This window comes from Cryptomeria japonica, chromosome 3 (genome assembly GCF_030272615.1).
Source record: "Cryptomeria japonica chromosome 3, Sugi_1.0, whole genome shotgun sequence".
NCBI classification, from domain to species: domain Eukaryota; kingdom Viridiplantae; phylum Streptophyta; class Pinopsida; order Cupressales; family Cupressaceae; genus Cryptomeria; species Cryptomeria japonica.
The window spans coordinates 860,941,561-860,968,364 of NC_081407.1; the positions used below are offsets into that span (position 1 = coordinate 860,941,561).

Consider the following 26,804-nt stretch of genomic DNA (forward strand, 5'->3'; position numbering starts at 1 on the left):
CTTTCTCTACCTCTATTTATTTTTCTCTTCCATCTCTATCTATTCTTCTCTCCTCTCTCTATCTTTATCTCTCCTCTCTATCTTCATCTCCTCTTTCTCCATCTTCATCTATATCTATATCTCCATCTCTTTACCCCTCCCTCTCTTGTTCTCCCCCCCTTATCTCTTCCTCTTTCTATTTGCATCTCTACCTCTCTTTCCCTCTCACCCTATTCCTAATTCAAAGGTTTTGTTTCAGTTATGATTGGATCCTACTAAGTGGATGCATATTTGATTTGAAGCTATTACTTCTCCATTGAGATCTTTATTGCACAAACATCATTTTCTACCTATCAATTGACCTAAAATGTACTATGCAAAAAACTGAACCAAATTTTCCCTAATTGACCTTTTACACCTCTTCAACATACTCATTACATACCAAAATACAAAGGCTAGTTTAATAATATATAAATTAATGTAAAATTAAATATTTTATTTACATTTATTAATTTTACTTAAAAAATAATCAAAACATTACTTATTATTCTAGGCCCAATTTTTTTAAAAAAAAACCTTAATCCATATCAATGCACAAACAAAAACACAAACAATGCACACCAACAGCATATAATGCAAGTTAATTACCGAATCTCTCGATTGTCTTCATTTCAAACGAACCTACTTACAGATATCAAAAAAGTGTGATTGGTTACAAATAAAATGTCCATGGAAGAGTTCAGAATATCACCCAAATGGAAAATATTATACATGCAGCAGCCTTTGAGACAAACTCTGGGTTCCTCAGCTATGTTATAATGATCTAAAACAGAGAGGGAGATGAAAAGACCTTAAACAATGACTGACTGACTTGGTCCCAAATAGTAGGGAAGTTGCTTGCAGATCTACGGGTCGAGTTCGCTCTCTCAACCCAACATCAAGGCTTATTGGTGGAGGACCACCCAGGACAGTCACATTTATGCATTGGAACTGTAAGTAGAGGGCCACCCAGAACAGTCACATTTATGCAGTGGATCTATAGTAGAGGACCGACTACCTTATATAATGTCATTTATATAGTATGGACACCATTATTACAATCTTGTTTGGGTGTTAGACCTTCAAATGTGTCTGGATAGTGCATTAAAAAACACCCACACAATTCAATATCCAAAACATCTCCTCGATTCCAGTGTGTCATGGATAAACACTTTCATCGTCTGAAGAATCATACTTGACTGCAAATGAATTCAGGTATTGCGACTGCCATAACTTATGATTATGAATTGTAACAGGAGAAGGCGCTTCCTTCTCCACTGGTTTGGGAGTTTTCTTCTTGTTGGTTCTTCCAATTTCAGTGCACACATTATCCAGCATGCCCAAAAAGTCCCTCACAATAGCAAAAATTCTAAGTAACTGAGATTTCTCCCCTGCAGCCTCTGTATGGAAATACAAAGTAATTTTTGTTACAAGAGAAAACACTCTTTTTTCCTCGGTCTTAATTTCACTGATGTTCTCTTCGGCTTGAAGCACAAAGGATTCCATTGACTCTTTGAAACTTAGTCCTCCGCTGCTATCCATGCCCGTGGTTGTTCTATCCGAGGAGATATCTTTCTGCAAAAGTTCTCTTAACTTGGCAAGTTCACTGGAGAGTTTTGACACGGAATTAGCCAAAATATTTGAATCTATTCCTGCTGCCTTCTTCACATTATGCAGTTCATTTCCCAACCCAACAACTGTCTGCAATCCCAATCTGATATAATCTTCTTCTTCTTCTTCTTTACCATTTAATTCAGGCCGAGATTGGTCTGGCCGTTCTCCTGCAATGCGGATGCCTTCTGACCTTACAAGCTCCTTAACAACGAAGTGCAGAAGAGTTGTCTTTCCATCTGTTCCTTTGACATCTGCTAGCTTTAAAAGTGTGTTGAGTTTGAAAGCTTGGGCATCCCCCCTGTTAGTCCCGGCATTCATTCGGTTACCTGTTTTCAGGACAGCTTCAAGCAATTTCAAGAACAGGCGAGTGCCTCTAAGTTCGGTGCATGCAGCCTGCAACAGCGCAGAGTTACCATCTTAATAAATTATATTTCAAAAATTCAAAAAACTTTCTGACAAAGAAGTTTCAAGTTCAACCTTTTTTGGCACCCATTCTCATGTTCTCTATAATAATCACTTTACTTCAATGAGTTGCAACAAGATAAATTTTAGGTGGTGTAGAATAGTTGAAGAATTTTTCCATTCCAAAAGATACAGCTGACTTATTTTATAGCTTAACATAAGAAAACACTAATTGCACTTCCAGACAATGGATGCTACTATCATGGAATGAAATGGGTTCAGAGATAAAGAATTGAAGAGATAGAAAGTAATAAAGAAAAAATGGTCATGCTGACAATGAAATTTAATCAATATGAGATCAATCCAACACAAGGCTGGTGTAGTCATGAAGCTCCATGATGACCAAAAGGACATTCACAGTACTATTTCCTCTTGGAAGAGTTGCATGGCAAATCCCTTAGGGGCAGGCAAGGGGTATATCCCTTCAGCAAAGACTCTTCTTCGGGTTCACAGCTCCCATCAAAAGCATTGAATAAACTGAAGAAAACATGAGATAAATCCCCTGAAGCTACAGTACCTCCAAGAGAAAATCTTCGGGCATATTTGGCAAATACTGTCAGTTCGAGCAAGGGGAAATGGAAAATACAAATAGAGGAGTGTCTTTGCTTGATATGCAGGCAAGGGAGGATGAGATGGAACAATTCCCCATAGATGAGCAAGACGGGAGAAGATTTGAACAGTTGACATAACCCACTGACTTTCAGAGTACTCCTTCAAAACAAGTGATTAGATATAGAACTGACTACCAACAGTCTGATAGTTGTACTTGGCCAATGGAGCATTTTCATATAAGAGTTAGGTCCTACTAATTTGATTGTTAAATGGTGAATTGAATTTTTTATGATTTTGGGACAAATTTGACACTAGGTGAGAATAGCAGTTGTGCATAAATAATGCAGTGAAATGGAAATGGATTCTTTTATAGTCTACAATACTAGACAATCTGTTTTGAGGTCTACAAATGGCTTATAGTATATGGGACTACCCTGTATTCCATGCAGGAGGAGGCACCTAACTGTACTACAAATGAGGCACCTAACTGTACTACAAATGAGACATGCATATCTTACCCCTTACAAGGACCTCTCTTTCAAGAATACAAATTCACCACCATTAGGTCAACTCTATTCTTGCTCCCCAAAAATAATCTAAAGTGTCTTTTAGATGCTCACCAGAATGGGTCTCCAAAAAACTTCAAGAAATCCTAAGTAACAGAAATTTATTTTTGCTTAACTCTTTTTTTTTTTTTTTGAAGAAACTTTCATTTGGGTTTTATTTACAGTCGATGTAAATTTTTAAATGGACCTAGTCAAGTAGCACCAACACTATGAATGCTGCAGAAGAGTAGATGTAGAACAGGATGGAATGCACACTGACCTCCATCGTCTTGAAGGATGTTTTTACAAAAGACATTTCCTCCTCAAATGTTGCTCTGAACAGCATTGCTTCAAATCGCTTGAAAGCAAAAGGGATGTCCAGCAATGCTTTAATAAAACGCTCGGCTGGGCCAAGTTTTGAAACATCACCTTTGTAGTCTTTCAATTTTCTTTCTTCATCGCGGGTTATTGTGATTTTTACTAACTTTTCGAGGAGCTCTGTGCTTAAGCCATCACCTGTGCACAACAATAATTATTAGTAAGAATTTATATTCAATAGGGCAGACACAGAGTTTACATTGTTATTCTAGTTTGAATCGTGAATCAACTTGAAGGCCGAGAAATAGTTAGTGAATTGACTACTCTTCACCTTGTGATGGGCTGATTCTAGAAAGAGAAGCTTATCATCAAACACCTAAGTATCTTACCTTCCAGTAGTGCATCGCAAACTTCCTCTCTTGTCACATTCAATGCTCGCAAAATTATGGAAATGTTTTGACATTTTCTGGGATCAAGTATTTGTGTATTTTCTCTGGACTGAGGAATAGCCACTGATGATTTTGCCACACTCTTAACTTTTTTCTCAGGAGCATAACCAAACAAAGACTCTATCATATCTTCGTCTAGCCTGCCAGTAGGAGCATAAAGTTGTGAAATTCATTAGTGTAGAGAACATGCAACTTTAGAAAGAACAGATTGCACAAGAATACAGAATTTTGCCATATTTTTTATGATTTAAAGTTGGTTTGTTTTTCTTTCTTTTAAAGATAGTGGCGTGCCATTGAGGGCACTTCAGAGTTCCTCAGCAGTATCTGCAGTTTAAAAAGGTAAAAGGTACAGGTGACATTTTTCACCTTAACTTATTTATTGTTCAAATCTGTACCTCCATGGGTTTTGACCTTTTGACAATTTTCTGAAAGCTGTGACATCAATGGGGCCTTGCCATTCCATCTGCAAGCAGCATTCTGCTATTTAGAGAAAACTCTAGCCCATAGGTAGCACGACTTCTCACTAGTAATTACTAAGAGATAATTCCTAATCTACCAGCCAAGATTGTGTTGGAATTGAGCTAAAGATTCTATCTGTCTTCAGATTCCTAGGACACAAGGGTAGTTAAAGCATATCTTCTAGGATTGCAAGTTTACCAGTCACTCCTAGGTCGGTTATAATTGATGGTTCTGATGCATCTTTATCCAACTGCTATACTAAAGGCAATTTTTCTTCATAATATTTAGTTTTGTAGACAGTCTTCATGAGTTTTGTGGTATGCAATCTAGTTATCTGCTCTCTACTCTCTTTAAGTTCTTCCTGCTTAGACTGCTTAGGAAAGAGCTTGTGATTGTAAGTTTCTTGTAGGGAGACATCCATAAATGGCGCCTTTTATTGATGGGATAGGAAGAGTTTACTCTATAATACCAAATTTTTCATAGTTTATTTTGGTACTTAAGTCTCATTTTTTCCTGGGTAAAACAATAATGAAAGATTACTTGCATGTTTGTCCCCCCTTCTATTTGAATAAAAACAGGAACTCCTAAAAAGATATATCTTAGCCCTTCAATCTAGCCATACGATGTCGTATCGGCTTATATTTTCATTTTCTATACCCTATGTCAATATACAAAGCCATGAAAGACGGAAATTTTTAAAAGAGAGTTTACTCTGCAGTGAACAAAAATAAAAAGCATTACCTAAATGAGCCTTCGGTTAGCTTGTCCCAGACCATTGAATGATCAGGATTTGCAGATAATTTGTCCCAGTGCAGAGGCTTCAGCTTGGCCTGCAAATTCCCATCATCTTTCTGAGTCACATTAGATTTTTCTGCAGATTTTACAGGGCTTATATTGCTTCCCCTTGGAAATGTGCCTACAGCTTTAGGTGCTAATGGAGGTAGAGCTGATTTAGATCCTCTGGGTGGAGGTGGAGGTGCCTTAGGATTGGCTTTAGGTGGCACGGCAGGTAAGTTTTTCCCCAATCCCGGAGGTGGAGGAGGGGGAGCAGGTGGTGGTAAATTAGGATTGGCTTTAGGCACGGCAGGTATGTTTTTCCCCAATCTTGGAGGTAAAGGAGGGGGAGGTGGTGGTGGTAAATTAGGATTGGCCCGAGACGGTACTTGGGGAGAAGATCCTGCAAATTCTGGAGTTGGAGGAGGAGGTGGTGGTTGTGAGTTATTACGAGCCCTAGATGATTCAGATTCAGTTGGTAATCTGGCCAATTCTGTAGATGAAGACTGGTCAGCCCTTTGTGGAAGAGGAAAAACATTAACCTGGGCAGATTCTTTGGTATCCCTACCATAGGGCACAAAGGCCAAAGAATGGCTTTTCCTCGGCATGTTTTCTTCTGAATAAGAAGGGTTCTCATAGGAAACATCACCTCTAAAACCACCAAGTGGTTTCAAAACTGGTGAACCATCACCGTTCATAAATCTCAGATTATTGAAGCCAAGCACAGGGTCATCTGATTTTTGAAACAAGTCATTTCTTATGGTGATACCCATCAGAGGATTTTCCTCTTTACGCACCTTGGATTTGCCAAACAACATCTTATAACAGAAAAACAGCAATCCAGACAAAACAAGAGTTGACAGTGCACTAACTACAACTGCTATCACAATAACTTTGTGAGTGTTAGAATTTGCACCATGCCCTGTTGCAGAAGATCCATTTAAGGAGGCATCAACAGGTGGAACCAAGCTGGATGGAGGTTCACTGATGATTTCCCTGCGAGGGAAAAATGCTTCCACATTTTGGGCCACTATGGCATCCTTTTGAGAGTATCCCCCATTGATAATGATGCATAACAATATGATGGTTGAAATCATTGTTATAATTTATTTCTCTTGTCTATGCCAGAGCTTAGATCCCATTAAAGATAGCCTATCCTTGTTTCTCAGATGAATTCCTCTTTTTTCTGCAAATTCCATATGAATTAGCTGTTGCCCATTATTGGGGTGTTGACAAGTTCAAAATTGTTCTATCTGTTCGCTTCTGACTTTAATTCCGCCAAAATTAGAATGTTTGAACTTTGTCAAACGGTAGCCAAACCACTCCTGAGGACCAATTCTCCTCTGTGATTATTCCCCACTCCCACAGATAAAAAAAATAAAAAGAATTAAGCATCCTAATAAGCTAAACGCTTGTTAGGCTATCTAAACTCATTAAAAACAAAATTTAATGCTTGAAAATTTAGAGAAAACGTCATTGTTTATACAATAACATGTTTGATCTCAATGTTTCCGTGCATTTGTTTGTTTTCTTCATATGGTTTGGTTTTGTCGTTCCTCCAATTTTTGTCTTTTCAATTTGTTTGACATCGTCCAAATTGGGGTTCTGCCTTGGCTTTATAAACAAGCCTGAAAAAAATAAATCTCCATCAATGGCGTTTTGGTTGAATTCTGGTATCATGTAAATTTGGGTTCAAATTTGATGGTTAATAGAATTTAAATTTTAAAAAGACTATTACATTTAAAAAATATTAGATACGTTTTCAAATTTTTTTTTAGGTAAATAATATTTATGGGACTGCATAGGTTTGTATATTAATATAAAGTAAAATATTACATTTGTTTGTCATTGAAAGAGTCCATCACTCAAAGCAAAATCAATCTTACCAGTATTTAAACCCCTCTTTCAAAACATCATATGTTATATTACATTTGTTTGTCCTCCAAAGAATCCATCACTAGACTGAGCAAAATCAACCTCCTCATTATTTGAACCCATCCCCCAAAACACCATCCCTAACAGATGGACCCTGACCAATCCAACTCCAAAAATCAAAAGGGTGCAGAACACATATATATTTTTAAATTTTAAATAGAATAAATATTTATGTATATTGTTTTTAATTAAAATTTTGATTGATTTAATTCATTAAAAATAGGTAAAAATTTGATGGTTGTATAATTGTATTTAGGTGTTTTTGTCATAAAATATAATTAAAATTTTAGAAAGATTTTATGTGTATGAACACATCTAGCTATTTATCTATGCACCCATTTATTTGTTTATGACATATATATATATATATATATATATATTTGTGTGTGTGTGTTTTAAAACAAGTGTCACATAGTGACTAGTACTTGCCTTGTTTTTAGTATAGTTTTAAGAATAATTATGATTTAATTTTAATAATGATTATATTTTAAAGATTATAATAATTAAGATAAAAAAATTAAACATGATTATTTCATAATAATTAAAATTTTACTAGAAAAAATAATATAAATTAAAGAAATCCTAATAAATTTTTAATTTTACAAAATAAAGTTAAATAATTGAAATAGTTTAGATTTAAATCTACTTTAAAAACTAAAATATAATAAACAAAAATGTGTAAACAAAACTATAAAAAAAAATTAAATATTAAGAAAAATTAAAATTAATAATAAATAACAATAGTCTTGATAATAATAATTTTATTAAGTCAAATTAATTAAATAAAAATAGTAATAATTTTTTAAATTCATTGTCATTTAAATATAATAAAATATGTATAAAAGTATAATTAGTTATAAACATATTAATTCAATAAAAGAAAACTGTAACTAAAAATAACAAATCAATTTATTTTATTATAACATAACATTTTTTTTATTTATGTAATTATTATTATAAATATATATTTTTATTATTTGATTTTATTTGATAAAAATAATTTATAATGTTAAAAATTGTACAATTAGACTTTGGTAAATAAAAAGATTGAAAAAATTAAAAGTTGAAATTTGTTTGTGATTGGTTCAAATTAATTTTTTTAATAACTAGTTAACTGGGAAAACAAAAAACTCATTACAATAGTATTGTACTAATAAGATGTCTTAATATTTAAAAGACAATTTTAAATGAACAAACATCACACAAAAAAAGTGTTTGATGTATAAAGTCAACCATCAATTTTAAACCTTAAATTCCCAAACAAGTCACATAAACACATTTAATTTTATAGGTTTAAAGATGACATGAGAAATGACATATAACATTATTTAGGCCAAAATAGGTGCTACACTAGTTTTTGTTTGCTTGTGTAGTGTAAGAAAATGTGTTTTTCCATAAATAAGAATTAACTTTAGGAATGTGAGTTAGGTCAAGTACTTACCATAATATAAATGCATGTTTTTAATAATTAAAAAATTATCATAATTAAATGTTTTAAGGTAAATAAATTAAATGAAACATAAATAAGAATTAACTTTAGGGTTGTGAGTTAGGACAAGCATTTATTATAATCAAATTTAGAAAATTAATTAATATATGCACTTAGATCTTATATCAATGTTGATTTGTTTTAGCTAGTTGTTCTTATTTGTTCATTCTTGCATTAAAAAATTTAGGCTTATCAATTGAATGCATTAAAATTTGTAAAAAACGATTGTCCTAATATGCAAGTCACTTATACTATAGAAGTGATATGTGCAACTACAAAACTAATAACGCAATTATGGATATGACTCAAGTAAACAAATCTAATCTCTATAATTATTACTTTCTAATAAAAATTTATCATAATTTAATATTAAAACTATATTAATGTCTTTCTCATATTTTAAAAATTTATAATTACAATTTTATGCCTTTGGCCAAGATATAATAACTTAGAATTTAGTGCTTATTGTCATATTTTATTTATTTTTAGTAATGCAAACTAAGCGGGCTCAAATCTAACCGGCGAGAATTGAACCTTAGCACAACCTTGCCAACTGTTTGAGCGTGTGGGTTTCCCCTATTGTCATATTTTTTAAGTAATATTTATTCTGTGTACTAATAATGATCTCTTTACTATCATTTTATAATATTATTTTAATTATTATAATAATATAGTATTTTAATTTATTAGAAATATAATACAACTTTTATTAATTTAAGTTTGTTATTTATAATATGATAATATGTTTTTATATTATTTGTTAATATTACTTTTTCTTCACAATTATCTTTTGTGATTATGATTTTTAATATTCTTATAATTTAATGGGATGAATAGGTTGGAGAGGTTGTTTCGAGAGGAGAGTACCCAAGTTAGGGCCAAGAGGCCCTAGTTGTGCTTGCTTTCTAAATTTTGGCTCACACTTTGGCAAGAGTGTGGGTTCATTGTGGTGTGCATGGTTCATAGATTCAATTTCTTTATTGTTGGGCTATTTGTTGTCTAAGTGCTTATCTCCCATGCATACTTCTACAAGCAGATTTTTTATCGATCTTTAGGTGTGGTTTTTGAGTTTTTCTTTTTCCTCCACGAGGCTTTGCCTGGCCTCACATGGAGGCTCTATTTTGAAGCAAACCTTCCTTTCAGAGATGCAATAATAAGGGGATTATCATCTCCAATCATGTATGTAGATTCAGTCATTGAGTTGAACAATGTCATTGTTGGAGAAAGTTCTTCACAAAATGGAGGTTTTTGACCTATGAAAGTGAATGGATGTCTTGAAAGGAATGAACACGGGCTCATGCTTGTGATTCAACTTGATTCTATTAAGGACTATGTCAATTATTTGAACAATCCTTCTTTGGTTTGCAAGTTGATGGGGATTCGAGTTTCACTACCCTTCCTGGAATCATGAACTCGTCACACATGGAATCTAGAGGGTGGAATGGAGGTTATGTTGGCTACCAATATTTAGTTATTTTTTGGTGATTTTTTCATGTATATCAGATAGCAATAAGGCTTTTGAAGTGTTGGCATTGTGTTGTCATTGATGTCAACCGGTATGGGATAACTACTAGTATGAGAGATGTATATGCAACACTGTCATGCAGGAGTACACGATGAGATATCTTTGATATCACCTTGTGTTGCAGAATACTGGTAAGGTAAGGAAGAGAATGTCATTAAGAGGAATGATCACTAGTGTCACTAGTACACAAGTTAGTGCCTGACTTGTGTGGATGAAATGGTAAAGTTATTGGTACTAGTACAGGTACAACGTATCACCAGTAAGGAGAGTATGTCAATTGCTAAGTGAAGTGTTGACAATGAGCGGGATGCTTGGATGTTGTTTGTGATGAAGAGGCGGAATGTTACCTAAATCGCATCAATGCTGGGGGAGAAGGATGAACAAGTCACCGGTATGATGTGTGGTTGCAGAACAACAGGACTCCCATCGGATAGAGATGCAGTCACCATGTGTAGTGATGACTGACAGTGAATGTGCTCACACCGGATCACATGTGCATGTTTGAAGACATGTTGCACAAACAAGGAAGCCACATAAGTGCATTGCTAGATGCAAATGACAAGGTATCACTCCACCAGTAAGTGAAGCTTATCTCCTATTATGCATAATGTGCATTATAGTTCTATGAGATAAGGAAGAAGAGGTAAAGGCAAGTGTTTGAAGGCTCACACTGGATCTACCGGTGAAACAAAGGAATGCCTCAAGTGCATGAAATCAGGGTTATGCATTGAATCGATGGAGAAGTCATGTTGAGATGTTGGTGCAGATGAAGAATGATGGGTTTGTCAACTTGACAAACCGGTTGAGATTATATTCAGTCTGACGATGAAGGCAAAGTGGAGCAACTGAAGATAGAGAGTGCAACTGACCTGCAGATGATGAAAACAGATGGAGGTTGATGACATGATGCCATCAAGAGTGATTACCAGTATGTAAGAACACTGATAATATGGATAAGGTACAGATGCAGAAGATTTCCCACTTGGTGTGAAGAAGCATGCTAAGGATAGACATGCATGGTGACCGGTTAAGGTGTTCCACCGATGGTTCAGCAAAGTGCAAACATGAAGGTTAACCAGTAAAGTGTGAGATACCGGCAGGGTTAGTAAACCAGTAGAAAAGAAGAACCGGTTGAGTGTTTGGTCGATGATCCTGTTTGAATTGACACAAAGATTTAAGCTGACAGTTGGTCGACATGGATGCCACGTGGAGTCAAGGCGGTAAACTTGCATGCAACAGTAGATGGAGTGTGCACCGACAAGGTAGTTGCAGAGTTGGTCGACATTAGTGATAGATCCCGTAAATCATGGGATATGTTGCAAAGCCATTGCAGTGGTTTGCGGCTCGAGGTCTGGAGGACAACAGAGAGCCAGCTCAGAGTGATTGAGGAGATCGAGGCAGATGAAGAAAACCGCAAGACCAATCTTGATGATTGACCAAGAAATCAGCTGATAGGGTAAAAAGCAGATTGCCAAAGATAGAAGGTGTGATCAAGAAGGCACGATAATGGTGATGATGAGCAAACAGCTATATGGGCGATCAGATCGAACAAGATCTAATTGGATTTGATTTTCCTCGAGGTTGATGAGGAAACCCTAATCGCCCATGTTTTTGAATTAACTTTTGGTGGGAAAACCAGATTATAAATAAGGAAGCCAAAATCATTGAAGGTTGTTGTTGAATAGAAGAAGATAGAGTTGTTGCGAAGTGATTGAGTGTTGCATGGGAGAGTTAGATCAGTCCAAGTGAAAATAGAAAAAGAGGATAGTGATTGAGGGAGTGAAGGTTAAACCGGTGATAGGGTTTAATAAAGGGTTAACCGGTATGGTTTGAGCAACCGGTATAGCAGCTAGAGTGCATCTGAGGAGATAACCAGTAAGTGCTTGTACCGGCAGGAAGACAATTGAGAGGACTACAGAGCAGAGCAGTGAGGAGGAGATCCAACAAAGCAGAAGAAGAGTAGAGGTGAACCGGTAGAGTTTACCGGCATTACAGTAGCAGATGAGAGCAACAGAAGAGTGAACCGGTGCAGCAGAGAAGGTGTCTCATCGACAGAGATGGTTAATAGAATTCAAATTTTAAAAAATCACTATTACATTTAAAAAGATTAGATACATTTTCAATTAGTTTTTAGGTAAATAATATTTATGGGACTGCATAGGTTTGTATTAATATAAAGTAAAATATTACATTTGTTTGTCACTGAAAGAATCCATCACTCAACAGAGCAAAATCAATCTTATCAGTATTTAAACCCCTCTCTCAAAACACCATATGTTATATTACATTTGTTTGTCCTCCAAAGAATCCATCACTAGACTGAGCAAAATCAACCTCCTCATTATTTGAACCCATCCCCCAAAACACCATCCCTAACAGATGGAACCTGACCAATCCAACTCCAAAAATCAAAAGGGTGTAGAACACATATATATTTTCAAATTTTAAATAAACCCTAATTTTCAAATTTTAAATAAAATATATATTTATGTATTTTGTTTTTAATTAAAATTGTGAGTGATTTAATTCATTAAAAATAGGTAAAAATTTGATGGTTGTATAATTGTATTTAGGTGTTTCTGTCATAAAATATAATTAAAAATTTTAAAATATTTTTATGTGTATGAACGCATCTAGCTATTTATCTATGCACCCATCTATTTGTTTATGACATTTTTATCTGTGTGTGTGTGTGTGTGTGTGTGTGTGTGTGTATTTTAAGATAAGATGTCTTAATATTTAAAAGACAATTTTAAATGAACAAACATCACACAAAAAAAAGTGTTTGATGTATAAAGTCAACCATCAATTTTAAACCCTAAATTCCCAAACAAGTCACATAAACACATTTAATTTTATAGGTTTAAAGATGACATGAGAAATGACATATAACATTATTTAGGCCAAAATAGGTGCCACACTAGTTTTTCCATAAATAAGAATTAACTTTAGGAATGTGAGTTAGGTCAATTACTTATCGTAATATAAATGCATGTTTTTAATAAAAAAATTATCATAATTAAATATTTTAAGGTAAATAAATTAAATGAAACATAAATAAGAATTAACTTTAGGGTTGAGAGTTAGGACAAGCATTTATTATAGTCAAATTTAGAAAATTAATTAATATATGTACTTAGATCTTATATCAATGTTGATTTGTTCTAGCTAGTTGTTCTTAATTGTTCATTTTTGCATTAAAAAAATTAGGCTTATCAATTGAATGCATTAAAATTTGTAAAAAAAGATTGTCCTAATATGCAAGTCATTTATACTATAGAAATGATATGTGCAACTACAAAACTAATAACGCAATTATGGATATGACTCAAGTAAACAAATCTAATCTCTATAATTATTACTTACTAATAAAAATTTATCATAATTTAATAATAAAACTATACTAATGTCTTTCTCATATTTTAAAAATTTATAATTACAATTTTATGCCTATGGTCAAGATATAATAACTTAGAATTTAGTGCTTATTGTCATATTTTATTTATTTATTTATTTTTAGTAATGTCAGTGTATCCCCATGTCTCAACCTAGTGATTCCAACCAAGCAACTAAGCGGGCTCAAATCTAACCGGCAAGAATTTAGCACAACCTTGCCAACTGTTTGAGCTAGTGGGTTTCACCTATTGTCAAATTTTTAAAGTAATATATAATCTGTGTACTAATAATGATCTCTTTACTATCATTTTATAATATTATTTTAATTATTATAATAATATAGTATTTTAATTTATTAGAAATATAATATAACTTCTATTAATTTAAGTTTGTTATTTATAATATGATAATATGTTTTTATCTTATAGGAGTTATTTATATTATTTGTTAATATTACTTTTTCTTCACAATTATCTTTTGTGATTATGATTTTTAATATTCTTATAATTTAATGGGATGAATAGGATGGAGAGGTTGCTTCGAGAGGAGAGTACCCAAGCTAGGGTCAAGAGGCCCTAGTTGTGCTTGTTTTCTAAATTTTGACTCAGACTTTGGTAAGAGTGTGGGTTCATTGTGGTGTGCATGGTCCATAGATTCATTTTCTTTATTGGCGGGCTATTTGTTGTCTAGAGTACTTATCTCCCTTGCATACTTCTACAATCATATTTTTTATCGATCTTTAGGTGTGGTTTTTGAGTTTTTCTTTTTCGTCCACGAGGCTTTGCATGGCCTCACATGGAGGCTCTCTTTTGAAGAAAAACCTTCCTTTCAAAGATGCAATAATAAGGGGATCTTCTTCTCCAATCATGTATGTCGATTCAGTCATCGAGTTGAACAATGTCATTGTTGGAGAAAGTTCTTCACAAAATGGAGGTTTTTGACCTACAAAAGTGAACGGATGTCTTGAAAGGAGTGAACACAGGCCCGTGCTTGTGATTCAACTTGATTCTATTACAAAGTATGTCAATTATTTGAACAATCCTTCTTTGGTTTGCAAGTTCATGGGGATTCAATTTTCACTACCCTTCCTAGAATCATGAACCCATCACACATGGAATCTAGAGGGTGGAATGGAGGTTATGTTGCCTACCAACATTTAGTTTTTTTTTTGTGGTTTTTGTTAGACAGTTCAATAACCAGAAGACAACTGAGAGGGGGGGTGAATCAGTTGTCATAGATTACCGAAACCATCAGCAATTAAAACTTTAATATCGGAATGCTTAAACCAAATACCAGAATGGCAGTTAAACCAATTAGGCATAAACAATAATCACAGAATAAATACCATCCACATGACACCAAGATTTATACATGGAAAACCCAATAAAGGGAAAAACCACGGTGGGAAGCCTACCCATAGTCAGTTAATAGTTTTGCAGTAAGTATGTGAATTACAATTGAGGGGCCTGCACTTGCAGCAAAGCCAACAGCCTATAGCACACTGCTCATCACAAAAGGAGTCTCACTGACTACATAGAAATCCATACTACAATTCGGAGAAGAGGTTGAACTACAAAGATAGCATCTCTTATGCCTGAGTACAGCTCTGGTTAAGCTCAATACCAGAGGACTAAATCCTCTTACATAAACCCAATTCGATCTCCAATGATCGACCAAATCCTTTGCCTGAATGATATTACATTATTCGCACATTACATCCCTTGACCATTAACATTACCACTACCATTCCCATATTGATCTACAATGAGATCTTACATTATATATACAAACCCTCGACCATAAACAATCAGGTTGGCCACCAGACAATAAACCAATTACATAATTACAAAACATGTCGGCCTTAGACCAAACAAATAATATCCAACACATAAGACATCTCAGAAACATATCGAGAAGTCCAATCCACGCGCTTCATTAAACCGGTCCATAACCTAGACCAACCGGGGGGCCTAGTATAGTTCCACATGCTACAACAATAATCTCCATCTGCCAAGTCTCGAACATGATCACCAACAGCATCCTGAAACTCCACCAGAAGTTGTACCAACACCACTTATGCAATTCATCAAAGATCTTCATCAAAACTTTGTCAGTGAAACCCTCGTCAAAACCAAAAACCAGGCTTCTAAGCAAATGGGATAGCATCCGATGACCAAACCAAAAACAACTTACTGAATATGAACATGAGTATCATGAACAAGCCAATTCCATAACCAAATCATACTGGATCATACCGGATCACGTTGAATCCAAACCAACCAAAAACCACTCAACCTACTTGGACCAGAAGGGTGTCGGTAAAGCATCCAAACAGCTAGTGTTGGCATCAATGACAAAACATCAATGCAACACATAATCAATTCTACCAAATGGCCAACAATCTCCCCCTTTGGCATTGATGGAAACACTAGATGTGAAAAACATCTAAGTACCAAGAAATGTCAAACAACTCTCCCCCAATGGAAGACAACCAACAATCTCCCACAGCAATGAAGTTCTGAAACAAAGACCAAACTCCCCCTGTGAATGATACCTCTAAAATTCTCTGAACTATACATATATCTCTCCCCCTATCAATATCTCTCCCCTTTAGTTTTCCTTTTTCACATCAATATCTCTCCCCCTTTGACATCAATGCTAGAAATCAGACAAAAATATCAAAGCAAAAACATAAATCACTAAATTACAAAGGTGACTACTCGCCCTAAGCAGTAGCATCTCGCATCAGTGTCAGAATGAATAGTATCTCTGATAATGCATACCGGACTGATGCCAAACCGCATCAATCAGTTATGTATTAGAGGGGCTGAAACCCCTAGTTTGTCTCTCAGGTACTCAAATGATTCTTTGGCAAAGTTTTAGTGAAAATATCTGCAATCTACTCTTTAGTGTTCACATAAACCAGTCTAACTTCATTTGCTTCCACCCTTTCCTTCAAAAAGTTATACTTGATAGATATGTGCTTTGTCTTAGAATAAAATACCGATTTCTTTGATATATCAATAGCAGTAGAGTTATCACAATGAATAACTACCAGTCCATCACCATCCACCTTTATATCCTTCAACATTTGCTTCATCCATAGAACCTGTGTACAGTTAGTAGCAGCAACAACATACTCAGCTTCAACAGTAGATAAAGAAGTACATGATTGTTTCTTGTTGGTCCATGAAACCAACTTCTTTCCAAGAAAGAAAGCTCCACCGGAAGTACTTTTTTGGTCATCAACATCTCCAGCCCAATCAGCATTTGTATATGCACATAAAGGAAATTTATCATCCGTAGGGTACCACAAACCATTATTTTATGTACCTTGCAAGTATTTAATTAAAAATCCTTTTAACCGCACACTCTCATGATTTTCTCTAGGATCACTCTAAAATCTCGATACAATAAAAACAACATTCATAATGTTAGGCATAGTTTGAGTCAAATAAAGAATACCTCCAATCATAGATTTGTATCATGTAGGATTTACTGGTGTAGAAACATCTTTTCTTGTCAATTTCTCACTTATAACCATAGGAGTACTTACCAATTTAGAATCTCCCATACCAAATTTCTTCAACAATTCCTTAGCATACTTAGTTTGACAAATGAAAATACCTTTGTTAGTCTGAGTAATCTGCAAACCTAAGAAAAATTTCATTTCCCCAATCATAGACATCTCAAATTCTTTCTCCATATTCTTAGAAAATTTCATGCATAACATATCTTCACCTCCAAAAATAATGTCATCAACAAATACTTCAATAATCAGTATATCATCATCAATGATTTTATAATATAAATTACTGTCAGCACTACCCTTAGTAAAACCAAGCTTCAAAAGATATTTATCTAACCTTGCATACCAAGCTCTAGGTGCCTGTTTTAATCCATATAAAGCTTTCCTTAACCTGCAAACCATGTTTGTATCATCTAATAGTGAAAAACCATCAGGTTGCTCAATATAAACTTCCTCATCAATATCCCCATTCAAAAATGCACACTTAACATCCATCTGATAAACCTTGAAGTTCTTATGAGCAGCATAGGCAAGAAATAATCTTACAACTTCATTCCTAGCTACCGATGCAAAAGTCTCTCCACAATCAATTCCTTCCTTTTGAGAATATCCTTTACAATCCAATCTAGCCTTATTTCTTATAACTTGAACATCCTCATTCAATTTATTCCTAAAAACCCATTTAGTTCCAATAGCATTCTTATTTTTGGGTCGGGGAACCAGAGTCCATGTGTTATTTTTCTCAATCTGATCTAATTCTTCTTCCATATCTTTCAACCAATATTCATCTTTACATGCCTTAATAACTGCTACCGGTTCAACTTGTGAAATTAAACATACCTCATTAGTTGTCAGTCTTCTTCTTGTCATCACTCCATTGTTCTTATCCCCAATGATCTGATCTTTTGAATGATTCAATCTCACATACCTAGGAGTCCTCTGACTCTCTGTTCCTGTTCCATGTTCTTCAGTTACTGTAGAATTCTTTGATATTGTTGGAGTAACTGGTTCAACACTTTTTTTGGGTAAAGGTGCTACCGGTTCAGATATAATCATTTCCATTGTCGGTTCCTTCTCATAAACTCTGATTTGACCTCTATTCAACTCATCCACTTTGACATTAGCACTCTCCACAATTCTCTACAATCTCTTGTTGTAACATCTATATGCCTTGCTTTCATTAGAATAACCAAGAAATATGCCTTCATCACATCTAGGATCAAATTTTCTAATGATATCATCCCTACTGATATAACATTTACTACCAAATATTCTGAAATACTTAACTATAGGTGTATTGCCAAACCATAATTCATAAGTTGTCTTACCGGTTTCTCCTTTGATATGTACTCTGTTGAATGTATAAACCATTGTTCTCACTGTTTCTCTACAGTAGATATGAGGTAGACTAGCTTCCATCATCATTGTTCTAGCAGCATCCAAGATAGTTATATTCTTCCTTTCCACAACTTCATTTTGTTGAGGTGTCTGGGGGGCAGAAAATTGTCTTCTTAAGCCATGCTTCTCACAAAAGTTATTAAACTCACCGGATGTGAATTATCCACCATGATCTGACCTCAAACATTTGATCTTCAATCATGTCTTAGTTTCCACTTTAGCCTTAAAGATTTTAAACTTTTCAAATGCCTCAGATTTTTGTTTTAGAAAAGTAACCCACATCATTCTAGAATAATCATCAATGATTAGCATGAAATATCTATCACCTTGAAAACTTTTAACTCTAGCAGGGCCACACAAGTCAGTATGAATAAGATCAAGAACATCATTAGATTTATCTTGTATACTCCTAAAAGAGGTGCTGACATGTTTACCCATTTGACATTTTTTACATACCGGATTATAGGGCTTCATAATCTTAGGTATATTTCTATCTACCTTAGTTGAATTGATCTTTACAATGCAATCAAAATTCACATGACACGGCCTTTTATGCAATAGCCAACTCTCATCAATCTTTGTAATCAAACATATCTTCTCACTGGAGTTCAAATGAAATATATTACCTTCTGTCTGTGTACCGGTTGCAATCTGCAAACCAAATATGTTAATGATTTTGCATTTTCCATCCTTGAACTATAATTGAAATCCCTTATCCACCAATTGTCCTACACTCGAAAGATTATGCCTTAAACCTTCAACATAATAAACATTGTCAGTATTGTTTTTACCATCCAATGATATAGTTCCTTTTCCTTTGATCATACATGCTTTGTCATCTCCAAATCTGACTAGACCGCCATCAAATTCTCGCAAAGATAGAAACTTCCCTTTATCTCCAGTCATATGATGTGAACAACCATTGTCAATTACCCATTCATCCTTGTCTTAAATTTTAGCATCAAGTGCCTTCTCTTCAGGTACATTCTCTTCTAGTGCCGAATCATCTTCCTTGATAGCCAAGTGTGAGATTTTGCCAAGATCAAGAGGCAATGGAAAGCACAAATAAGAGAGAATAAAATAGATGATAGAAATAAACTGTATTCTATCAAGATGAAAAATATGATCAACTGGATCATTAAGCATTACATATAATGAATATGAGCCTGCTTATATAGGAAAGGCTAAATGGATATGTGAGCACACAAACATGACATGTGGCTCAATAAGAAACAAGGGTAGGTAGGAAATAGGTGTGGGTAGGTAGGAGAAACAATATACTAGTCCACATGAGGTGGATCACCCACTGAATATGGAGTGTAACAACAAGATCAACACCATAAAAGGTGAAAATTCTCCTACACACACTATCCCAATGTGGCACAAACACCCAAGTGTCTCATACCCAAACTACTATGAAATGCATTTCCTAAGTAAACTTAAGTAAGTGTAATAATATCCAATAATTATTTACACCAACACCCCCCTTAAGTGCAACTTAGGGGAATGCACTTAAGTCTACAATGCAACTAAGCAATGCAAGATGGGTCCCGGCTACTAGGCCATGTTAGGTACCCATGTACAAATGCAAATGCATGCAAACCAATGCAATGAAATCTCTCACAAAGTGGGGAAAGAGAGAAAAACCCAATGGGAAAAACCCTCCCCCAAAAGAGAGATGAAAAACATACAAGAGAACTCTCATAGAAGAATGTGAAGGACAAAACCCCATGTGAGGAAAAAGTCCCCCCCATATGAGAGAAGAAGAGAAGCTAGGAAGCCCCCCCTCAATGTGGAATCTGCACCAATGATAGAAGCTTGATGTATGAAGAAATTGCTCCACGAACGTCAAACAACATTCCTCCTCTTAGGAAGAAAGAAAACCAAAGGTGTATCCATCAAGTCTCCCCAATCATGAAGGGAAGATGTATAAAAGAAACTCATGATGAAAGGAATCTCTAAAAACTACTCAAGTGTCCCCATGTCAATGCTGAAAGATACCCCCTCCAAAGGTGGTAAACTGTGCCACACTACTGAAAAAGGCACTCCAAGATCTAGTGGAGATGGATGTACAAAATGTCCCAAAGACTCACATGTCTCCTCAAAAAATAAAGAGACCTCCTCCAACTGCTGTACATAAGTATCCACAATCATGTCAACCTCAAAATAATGATCATGTAGAGAATGAACAAGAGGGTCAGAGTGTTCCCTCGCAACAATCAAAGAAGGATCACCTTCATCAAAGAGAAGAAGAGTGTCATCAATGATGTCTCCCAAATCTGCAATGTAGGATTCCATAAATAAACCTGCAATGTCTGTCAAGTAATCATCCCATGAATTTGAAGCTGGAAGACAATGAATATCCTGTTGCACTAAATCACATGAAGGCAAAATTGTCACACTATCCACATCATCAGGTGCAATAGGTGATGTGATATCAATATGAGGAGATGAATTACAAGGCTCAAACATGGGGTCACATGTGAGAATCCCCATGTTCAAGTGCCCAAAGTTCTCCTCAAAAACTGAACCATCACAAGAAGTGTGGTCATCATGTGTAGAATCATCAAATGTGAAATTATCATCATCAACAAAATCTGAAAAAGAGTATAATCGAGATGCATGATCAACCAGCCCAGTTGCAATGATAGCTCTAATCTCCAAGTCTCTAATGAAAACTGACTTAGGTGTGAACTCCACAACTCTCTTAGTTGCGCCATGTGTGATTTGATAGATAGAGAGGAGATTGTTTGTCAAGTGGGGTACACACAACACATCATTGAAGGAGTTATCCCCAATGTCAATAGATCCTTTCCCAATCACATCCATGTATGTATGATTGCCCATCAAAATCTGTGGCATGGTGCAAGGCTCAAATGTAGAGAACATAGACTGTGAAGATGCCATATGATGAGAAGCCCCTAAATCTAGAAGCCATCTCTCTGAATCATGACTGATAGTAGCACATAGAGCTTTTCCTTTTCTTGTCCCAAAAGAGTGAGTCTTCCCACTTGTAGAAGCCATGAATGCTTGCCCTTTTCCTTTTGAATGTGAGGAAGTGGAAGTTGATGAATCATCCTTCTTGTAGACATTAGGCAAATCAATGTTATGCTTTTTGATGATATGTGTAAGCTCATCAATCTTCTTAGAATGGCAACGATGCTCCTCATGACCAACCTTTTTACAATAGGCACAAGTAGGTCTCTCCCTCTTTGGTGAATTATCTCTCTTGGAAGAGGATGAATCTCCTTGTTGTGGAGAAGATGGGGTTTTTCCCTTAGGCTTTGATTGCCATTTCTTCTTGTTTGAGTTGTCCTTTCCTTGATTTCCTTTGTTCCCTTGATTTGCCACTAATGCTTGAGACTTAGAAGCCTTAAGAATGCCCATGCTTATCAACTTAGTTTGTTCCATCATCAACATTTCATTGAAAGCATCAAATGTAGGCATTGTGTAGTTTGAACCCATTGTCATCCTATGGGTTTGGAAACTAGAAACAAATGTTGTATATTCTTGTGGAAGCTTGCCTATCAAGTTGAATATCAATTGAGTATCCTTCTTATCAATGCCACAATCTTTGAGTTGTGCCCTCAACTCATTTGCCTTAGTGACATAATCTTGTATAGTATCAAAGTTCTTGGGATCTAACATGGTGAGATCACTATAAATTTGATATCCCCTAATCTCATCAACTTGACCATACAAGTCTTGAAACTTTTGCCAAGCATCCTTGATTAGAGTACACTTCTCAATATGAAAAATGAGATCCTTTGATACATACTTTCTTAAGGTACCAATTGCCATGATATTTTTAGTGAGCCAATCCAAGTGACCAATTGGATCAACCTTAGGATCAGCGGGAGCAACAATAGTTCCATCAATGTAATGAGTGAGTCCTTTTTCCATAAGTTTACTCCATGCATCAATTTTTCAAGTAGCATAATTATGAGGAGTTAAGAGAGGAAACTTAGAAGAACCCATAGAAGCAAAAAGGAAGGAACACAATAGCACAAAAGCACAAGAGACACCCACCCAAATTCACTCAATCAAAGTACCCCCCCAAAAATGATGATTTTGGCACTTTATATGTAGTGCGTGTATAATAGGCCACTTGCAAACAATGGCAAGGTGGACTTCTGATTTTGTTTTACAACTACCCCAATAGGCTGAGAAATACAAAGCAAAAGATCAAAAAGATAGATCTATGCAATACAAATGCCAAATTGGCCAGATAAGACCATATGATGAAAGTACAATTTCTACCCACAATTGCTGCAAAATGATAGCATATTGTGAGATTAGACAAAAAATAATGCACTTTCAAAAAAAATGGCACATGAAAAGGAGTTCGTATGAGCCTGAACGGAGACCTGGAAGTTGCAGAAACGGGGATTGGACAGGTACAGTCACCAAAAACTGATAATTCTGAAAACTCTATCCATCAAAATCAGAAAATAATTCCACCATGTAAAAGTAAACAAAATTCTAGCCCATTTCAAAAAAAATTGCACCCAAAAATGAGCAAAAATGAGCAAGTTATGGGCATTTGAAGTTGAACTGCAAAATCAAAAAGCTCAATGAGAGGGACCTGCAAAATTTTTTTAAAATGATGACGTCAACAAACTGCAGGGTTAAATTTGACAGCCGTATGACCGTCGCGAAAACTTCACCTACCTGCTGATTGGCCATTCATACAGTACGGACTGCTGACGTGGCGCGATCTGGTTGGTCGAAAATCTGACTGGGCGGATGACGTGTCAGATGATGAGGTGGCCACGGGCCAGTGGCCTCCTGCCACGTGGTGGGCATGGATTCGTCGGGTTCCCTGCGGAGTCTACATGGTGAAGTGTCTGCTGACGTGACTGGTCCACGTGGCAGAGGACGGTGGGCCCGGCTCTGAGGTGGAGAGTCTATGTGGCGGGAGGTTGCTGTGGAGCCCGGTCGGCAGGAAGTTTGTCGGCGGTGGGACCTTGCCAGCTATCCGGCGTGAAGCATTGGGCCTGAGGCCGGCGGACGGTGTCGGTAGATGTCAACAGGAGTGGGGGACTCGTCACCGGAAGTTCACCGAGAGCGGGGGAGTCATCAGGGAGTTAGGCAGCTGCACGTGGAGCTGGTCAGCCAGAGCAAGGGAGACGATGCAGCAGCAAAGTGTCCAGTCGACAGGAGACGTAGAGGTCAGCACGGTCGGCTGGGCATGTACGGCAGGCCCTGCAGACAATTAACACTGTGGTATGGGGGTCACGGGATAGGGGGGGTCTGCGAACCCCCCAAAAATTGAATTTTTTTTTTTTAAAAATTTGACGAATTTTTTTTTGACCAAATTTTTTTTTTTTTGAATTTTTATTTTTATTTTTATTTTTCGGAAAATATTTTTCCGAAAAAAATTTTCAAATTTTTTTTTCAATTTTTTAGAAAAAACTTTAAAAAATTTCGAAATTCATACAATAATAGTAAAATTTGCGAAAAAAATTTCCTCACCAAAATAGGCCGACTTTATAATCAAAATTCATGGAAACGGCCTTCTGGACGCAATGGCGGGGTCGGATCTGGTCTAGGATGCCTCCAAAAGATGCTGCTCCTCAGATCTGCCTCTTGACGTCGCAATAATGCCTCTTCAAGACGAATCAATGAAGCCCCAATGGCTCTGATACCATGTGAGATTTTGCCAAGATCAAGAGGCAATGGAAAGCACAAATAAGAGAGAACAAAATAGATGATAGAAATAAACTGTATTCTATCAAGATGAAAAATATGATCAACTGGATCATTAAGCATTACATACAATGAATATGAGTCTTCTTATATAGGAAAGGCTATATGGATATGTGAGCACACAAACATGACATGTGGCTCAATAAGAAACAAGGGTAGGTAGGAAATAGGTGTGGGTAGGTAGGAGAAACAATATAATAGTCCACATGAGGTGGATCACCCACTGAATGTGGAGTGTAACAACAAGATCAACACCATAAAAGGTGGAAATTCTCCTACACACACTATCCCAATGTGGCACAAACACCCAAGTGTCTCATACCCAAACTACTATGAAATGCATTTCCTAAGTAAACTTAAGTAAGTGTAATAATATCCAAGATGAATAATTATTTACACCAACACCAAGAATACCCATTCTTTCCCATTTCTGGTACCACTAGCAGAGTCTTCTGTCGGTTCATCATCAAAATCAGTAATGCCTTCCTCATCCGCTATGTAGCATGATTTGTCTATGTTTTTCTTGTACTTATACTTGTTCTGATATCCAGGGTTAGGCTTAAAAGATCTTTTAACTCTTTCTTCAAATCTTGAATTCCTTTTAGGATATCTAGATGCAAAATGACCAATCTTATTACATGCAAAACATTTAAAAGGTGTTTTTCCTTCATACTTACTTCCTACCGGTCCTTTAGGTACTCTTCTAGCAAATAGTGCTTCAAGTTTCTCAAATTTTTCATCTTCTCTCTTCATATCATCCAATTCCTTTGCATATAAAGCTTTCCAATCTTGCTTACAGGTTGATGATGCATATGCATGAAAAGCGGGTTTAGTCTTCACAGCTCCAGAAGGTCCAAATTCTTCAAGCTCAAAAGAAGATAATTTCCCAACCAAGGTATATTTGTTCACAGATGTATTAGCCATTGTTCTCAACTCATTAATAGCAGTAGCCTTCATTTTGTAAGCCGGTGTTAGGGCTCTAAGGACTTTACAAACAATTTCATCTTCGCTCAGAGTTCCACCACAACATTGAATTCCCATAACAATCTCATTTACCCTTTCCATGAATGTAGTAATCCTTTCATCTTCTTCCATCTTTAGGTTTTCATATCTCACCCGGTAACCATCAACTTTAGCAATTTTCACTGTAGGGTCTGTAATGCCTGCCAAAATACCCTAGAGAGAACTAATCGTCTATCATACTAATCAAGATTTTTTTTAATTAACTTTTAATAACAACTAATGTAAAACATGACATCTCCATATAACTACATTCATTAATCATTTAAACATTATGAACATACATCATCTCACATTTCACTAATTTACGCAATCGGAAATAACATAACATCATTAACCTTTCCCTAGGGTACTTCAACGTCATTACTCATTTAACTTCCATAATGACAGCCTACTCACATGATAAACATATTCCATCTTGAATTAATGCATCATATTTAATTTCCTAATCATGAGATATGCAACCCACTAGCTTATCTATCCATTATGAAATGCATACCATTATACCATTCTACTAGCATATTACATTCCTTCTTTTAAAATGCAAGACAACCCCATAATCCTACATTCATTTTATGCACCAAAACCAAATGTGTTTTAACCCAACATCTCCTATCTACATGCTCTTTTCCTTTTCCATGATGATGCAATCCTAATGCATAGGTAAAATCCATCCTCGATAATACATTTAAACATACTTCAATCACTTCTAATACTAACATGATCTTATTACATTTATTATAATTATCTCCTCATAAAGTATAAACTTTTTTTTTTTATCGGTAATAGGTCGAAGCCGATAGGATGTACATACCCTACCCCTTATGGGATTTGAACTTGTGACCTGTTCTCCACCACTAGGCCAACTCAGGTTGTACATAAAGTATAAACTTTAATTCATTCTTCAATCCATATAATAAACTAGTTCCCTTATTCCTTTACTCAAGCACAACATCACACTAATCCTTCATTCATAAAGTTCATTTATTGGCTTACAAACATATAACAATATAAATCGAGTAACTTCATTACAAGTACATGGCTTACATCATATATAAGTCATTTACTATTTATCTAGCATGATATACATTTCATTACTATGCAAATCAATCCATTCCATATTAGTTTCATTATAAAGCCTCAATACCTTTTAATTCCAATTTTCTTTTACATTCAAATTCTCACATGGTCATATATGTCTCCTCCATCATGATTTACCAATTACCAACATGATCTATTCACATATCTAATTCCTTAATAACATCATAGTTTTCACATAGCACCAAAAGCATATCCATGAATCCAATAGCAATAGTTTCCTTTCCTAATTTAACTACACATGCAACCACTTTCCCAATTTGACAATAATTCCTAAAGCATAACACAAGAATCCTAACATTTTCCAAACATACACATAGAGGCATAATTATCTAAACCTTATCCATATTCTCTAACATCCTCAATACTGATATTTAAGATTATTCCATTTCTCAAGGTTCTTTCACATATTAAATCACAATTTAAAGAAGTAACCATAGAATTCCTTTCTAACCAATACAACTAGATCATATTATAAATCACATCTATTTCAATTGCAATACCATTACCAAAT

General features: G+C 35.5%; 1 protein-coding gene across 1 annotated transcript; it reads right to left on the reverse strand.

The window, feature by feature from the left end:
• Nucleotides 1-610: 610 nt before the first annotated feature.
• Nucleotides 611-6,645, reverse strand: LOC131066682 (formin-like protein 8). The gene is made up of 4 exons (XM_058001510.2): nt 5,159-6,645; nt 3,899-4,098; nt 3,472-3,707; nt 611-2,025 (listed from the first exon to the last, which is right to left on the reverse strand). Exons 1-4 carry the CDS (start codon nt 6,286-6,288, stop codon nt 1,177-1,179), a joined length of 2,415 nt encoding a protein of 804 aa, XP_057857493.2. The 5' UTR covers nt 6,289-6,645; the 3' UTR covers nt 611-1,176.
• Between the last annotated feature and the right edge of the window lie 20,159 nt (nt 6,646-26,804).

Coding starts and splice junctions, on each gene's coding strand:
- LOC131066682 (XM_058001510.2), bottom strand. CDS start 6,288: ATGATTTCAACCATCATATTGTTATGCATCATTATCAATGGGGGATAC. Junction 4,099..5,158: donor CTAACCGAAGGCTCATTTAG/GTAATGCTTTTT, acceptor TCCTACTGGCAG/GCTAGACGAAGATATGATAG. Junction 2,026..3,471: donor CATCCTTCAAGACGATGGAG/GTCAGTGTGCAT, acceptor GCGCTGTTGCAG/GCTGCATGCACCGAACTTAG.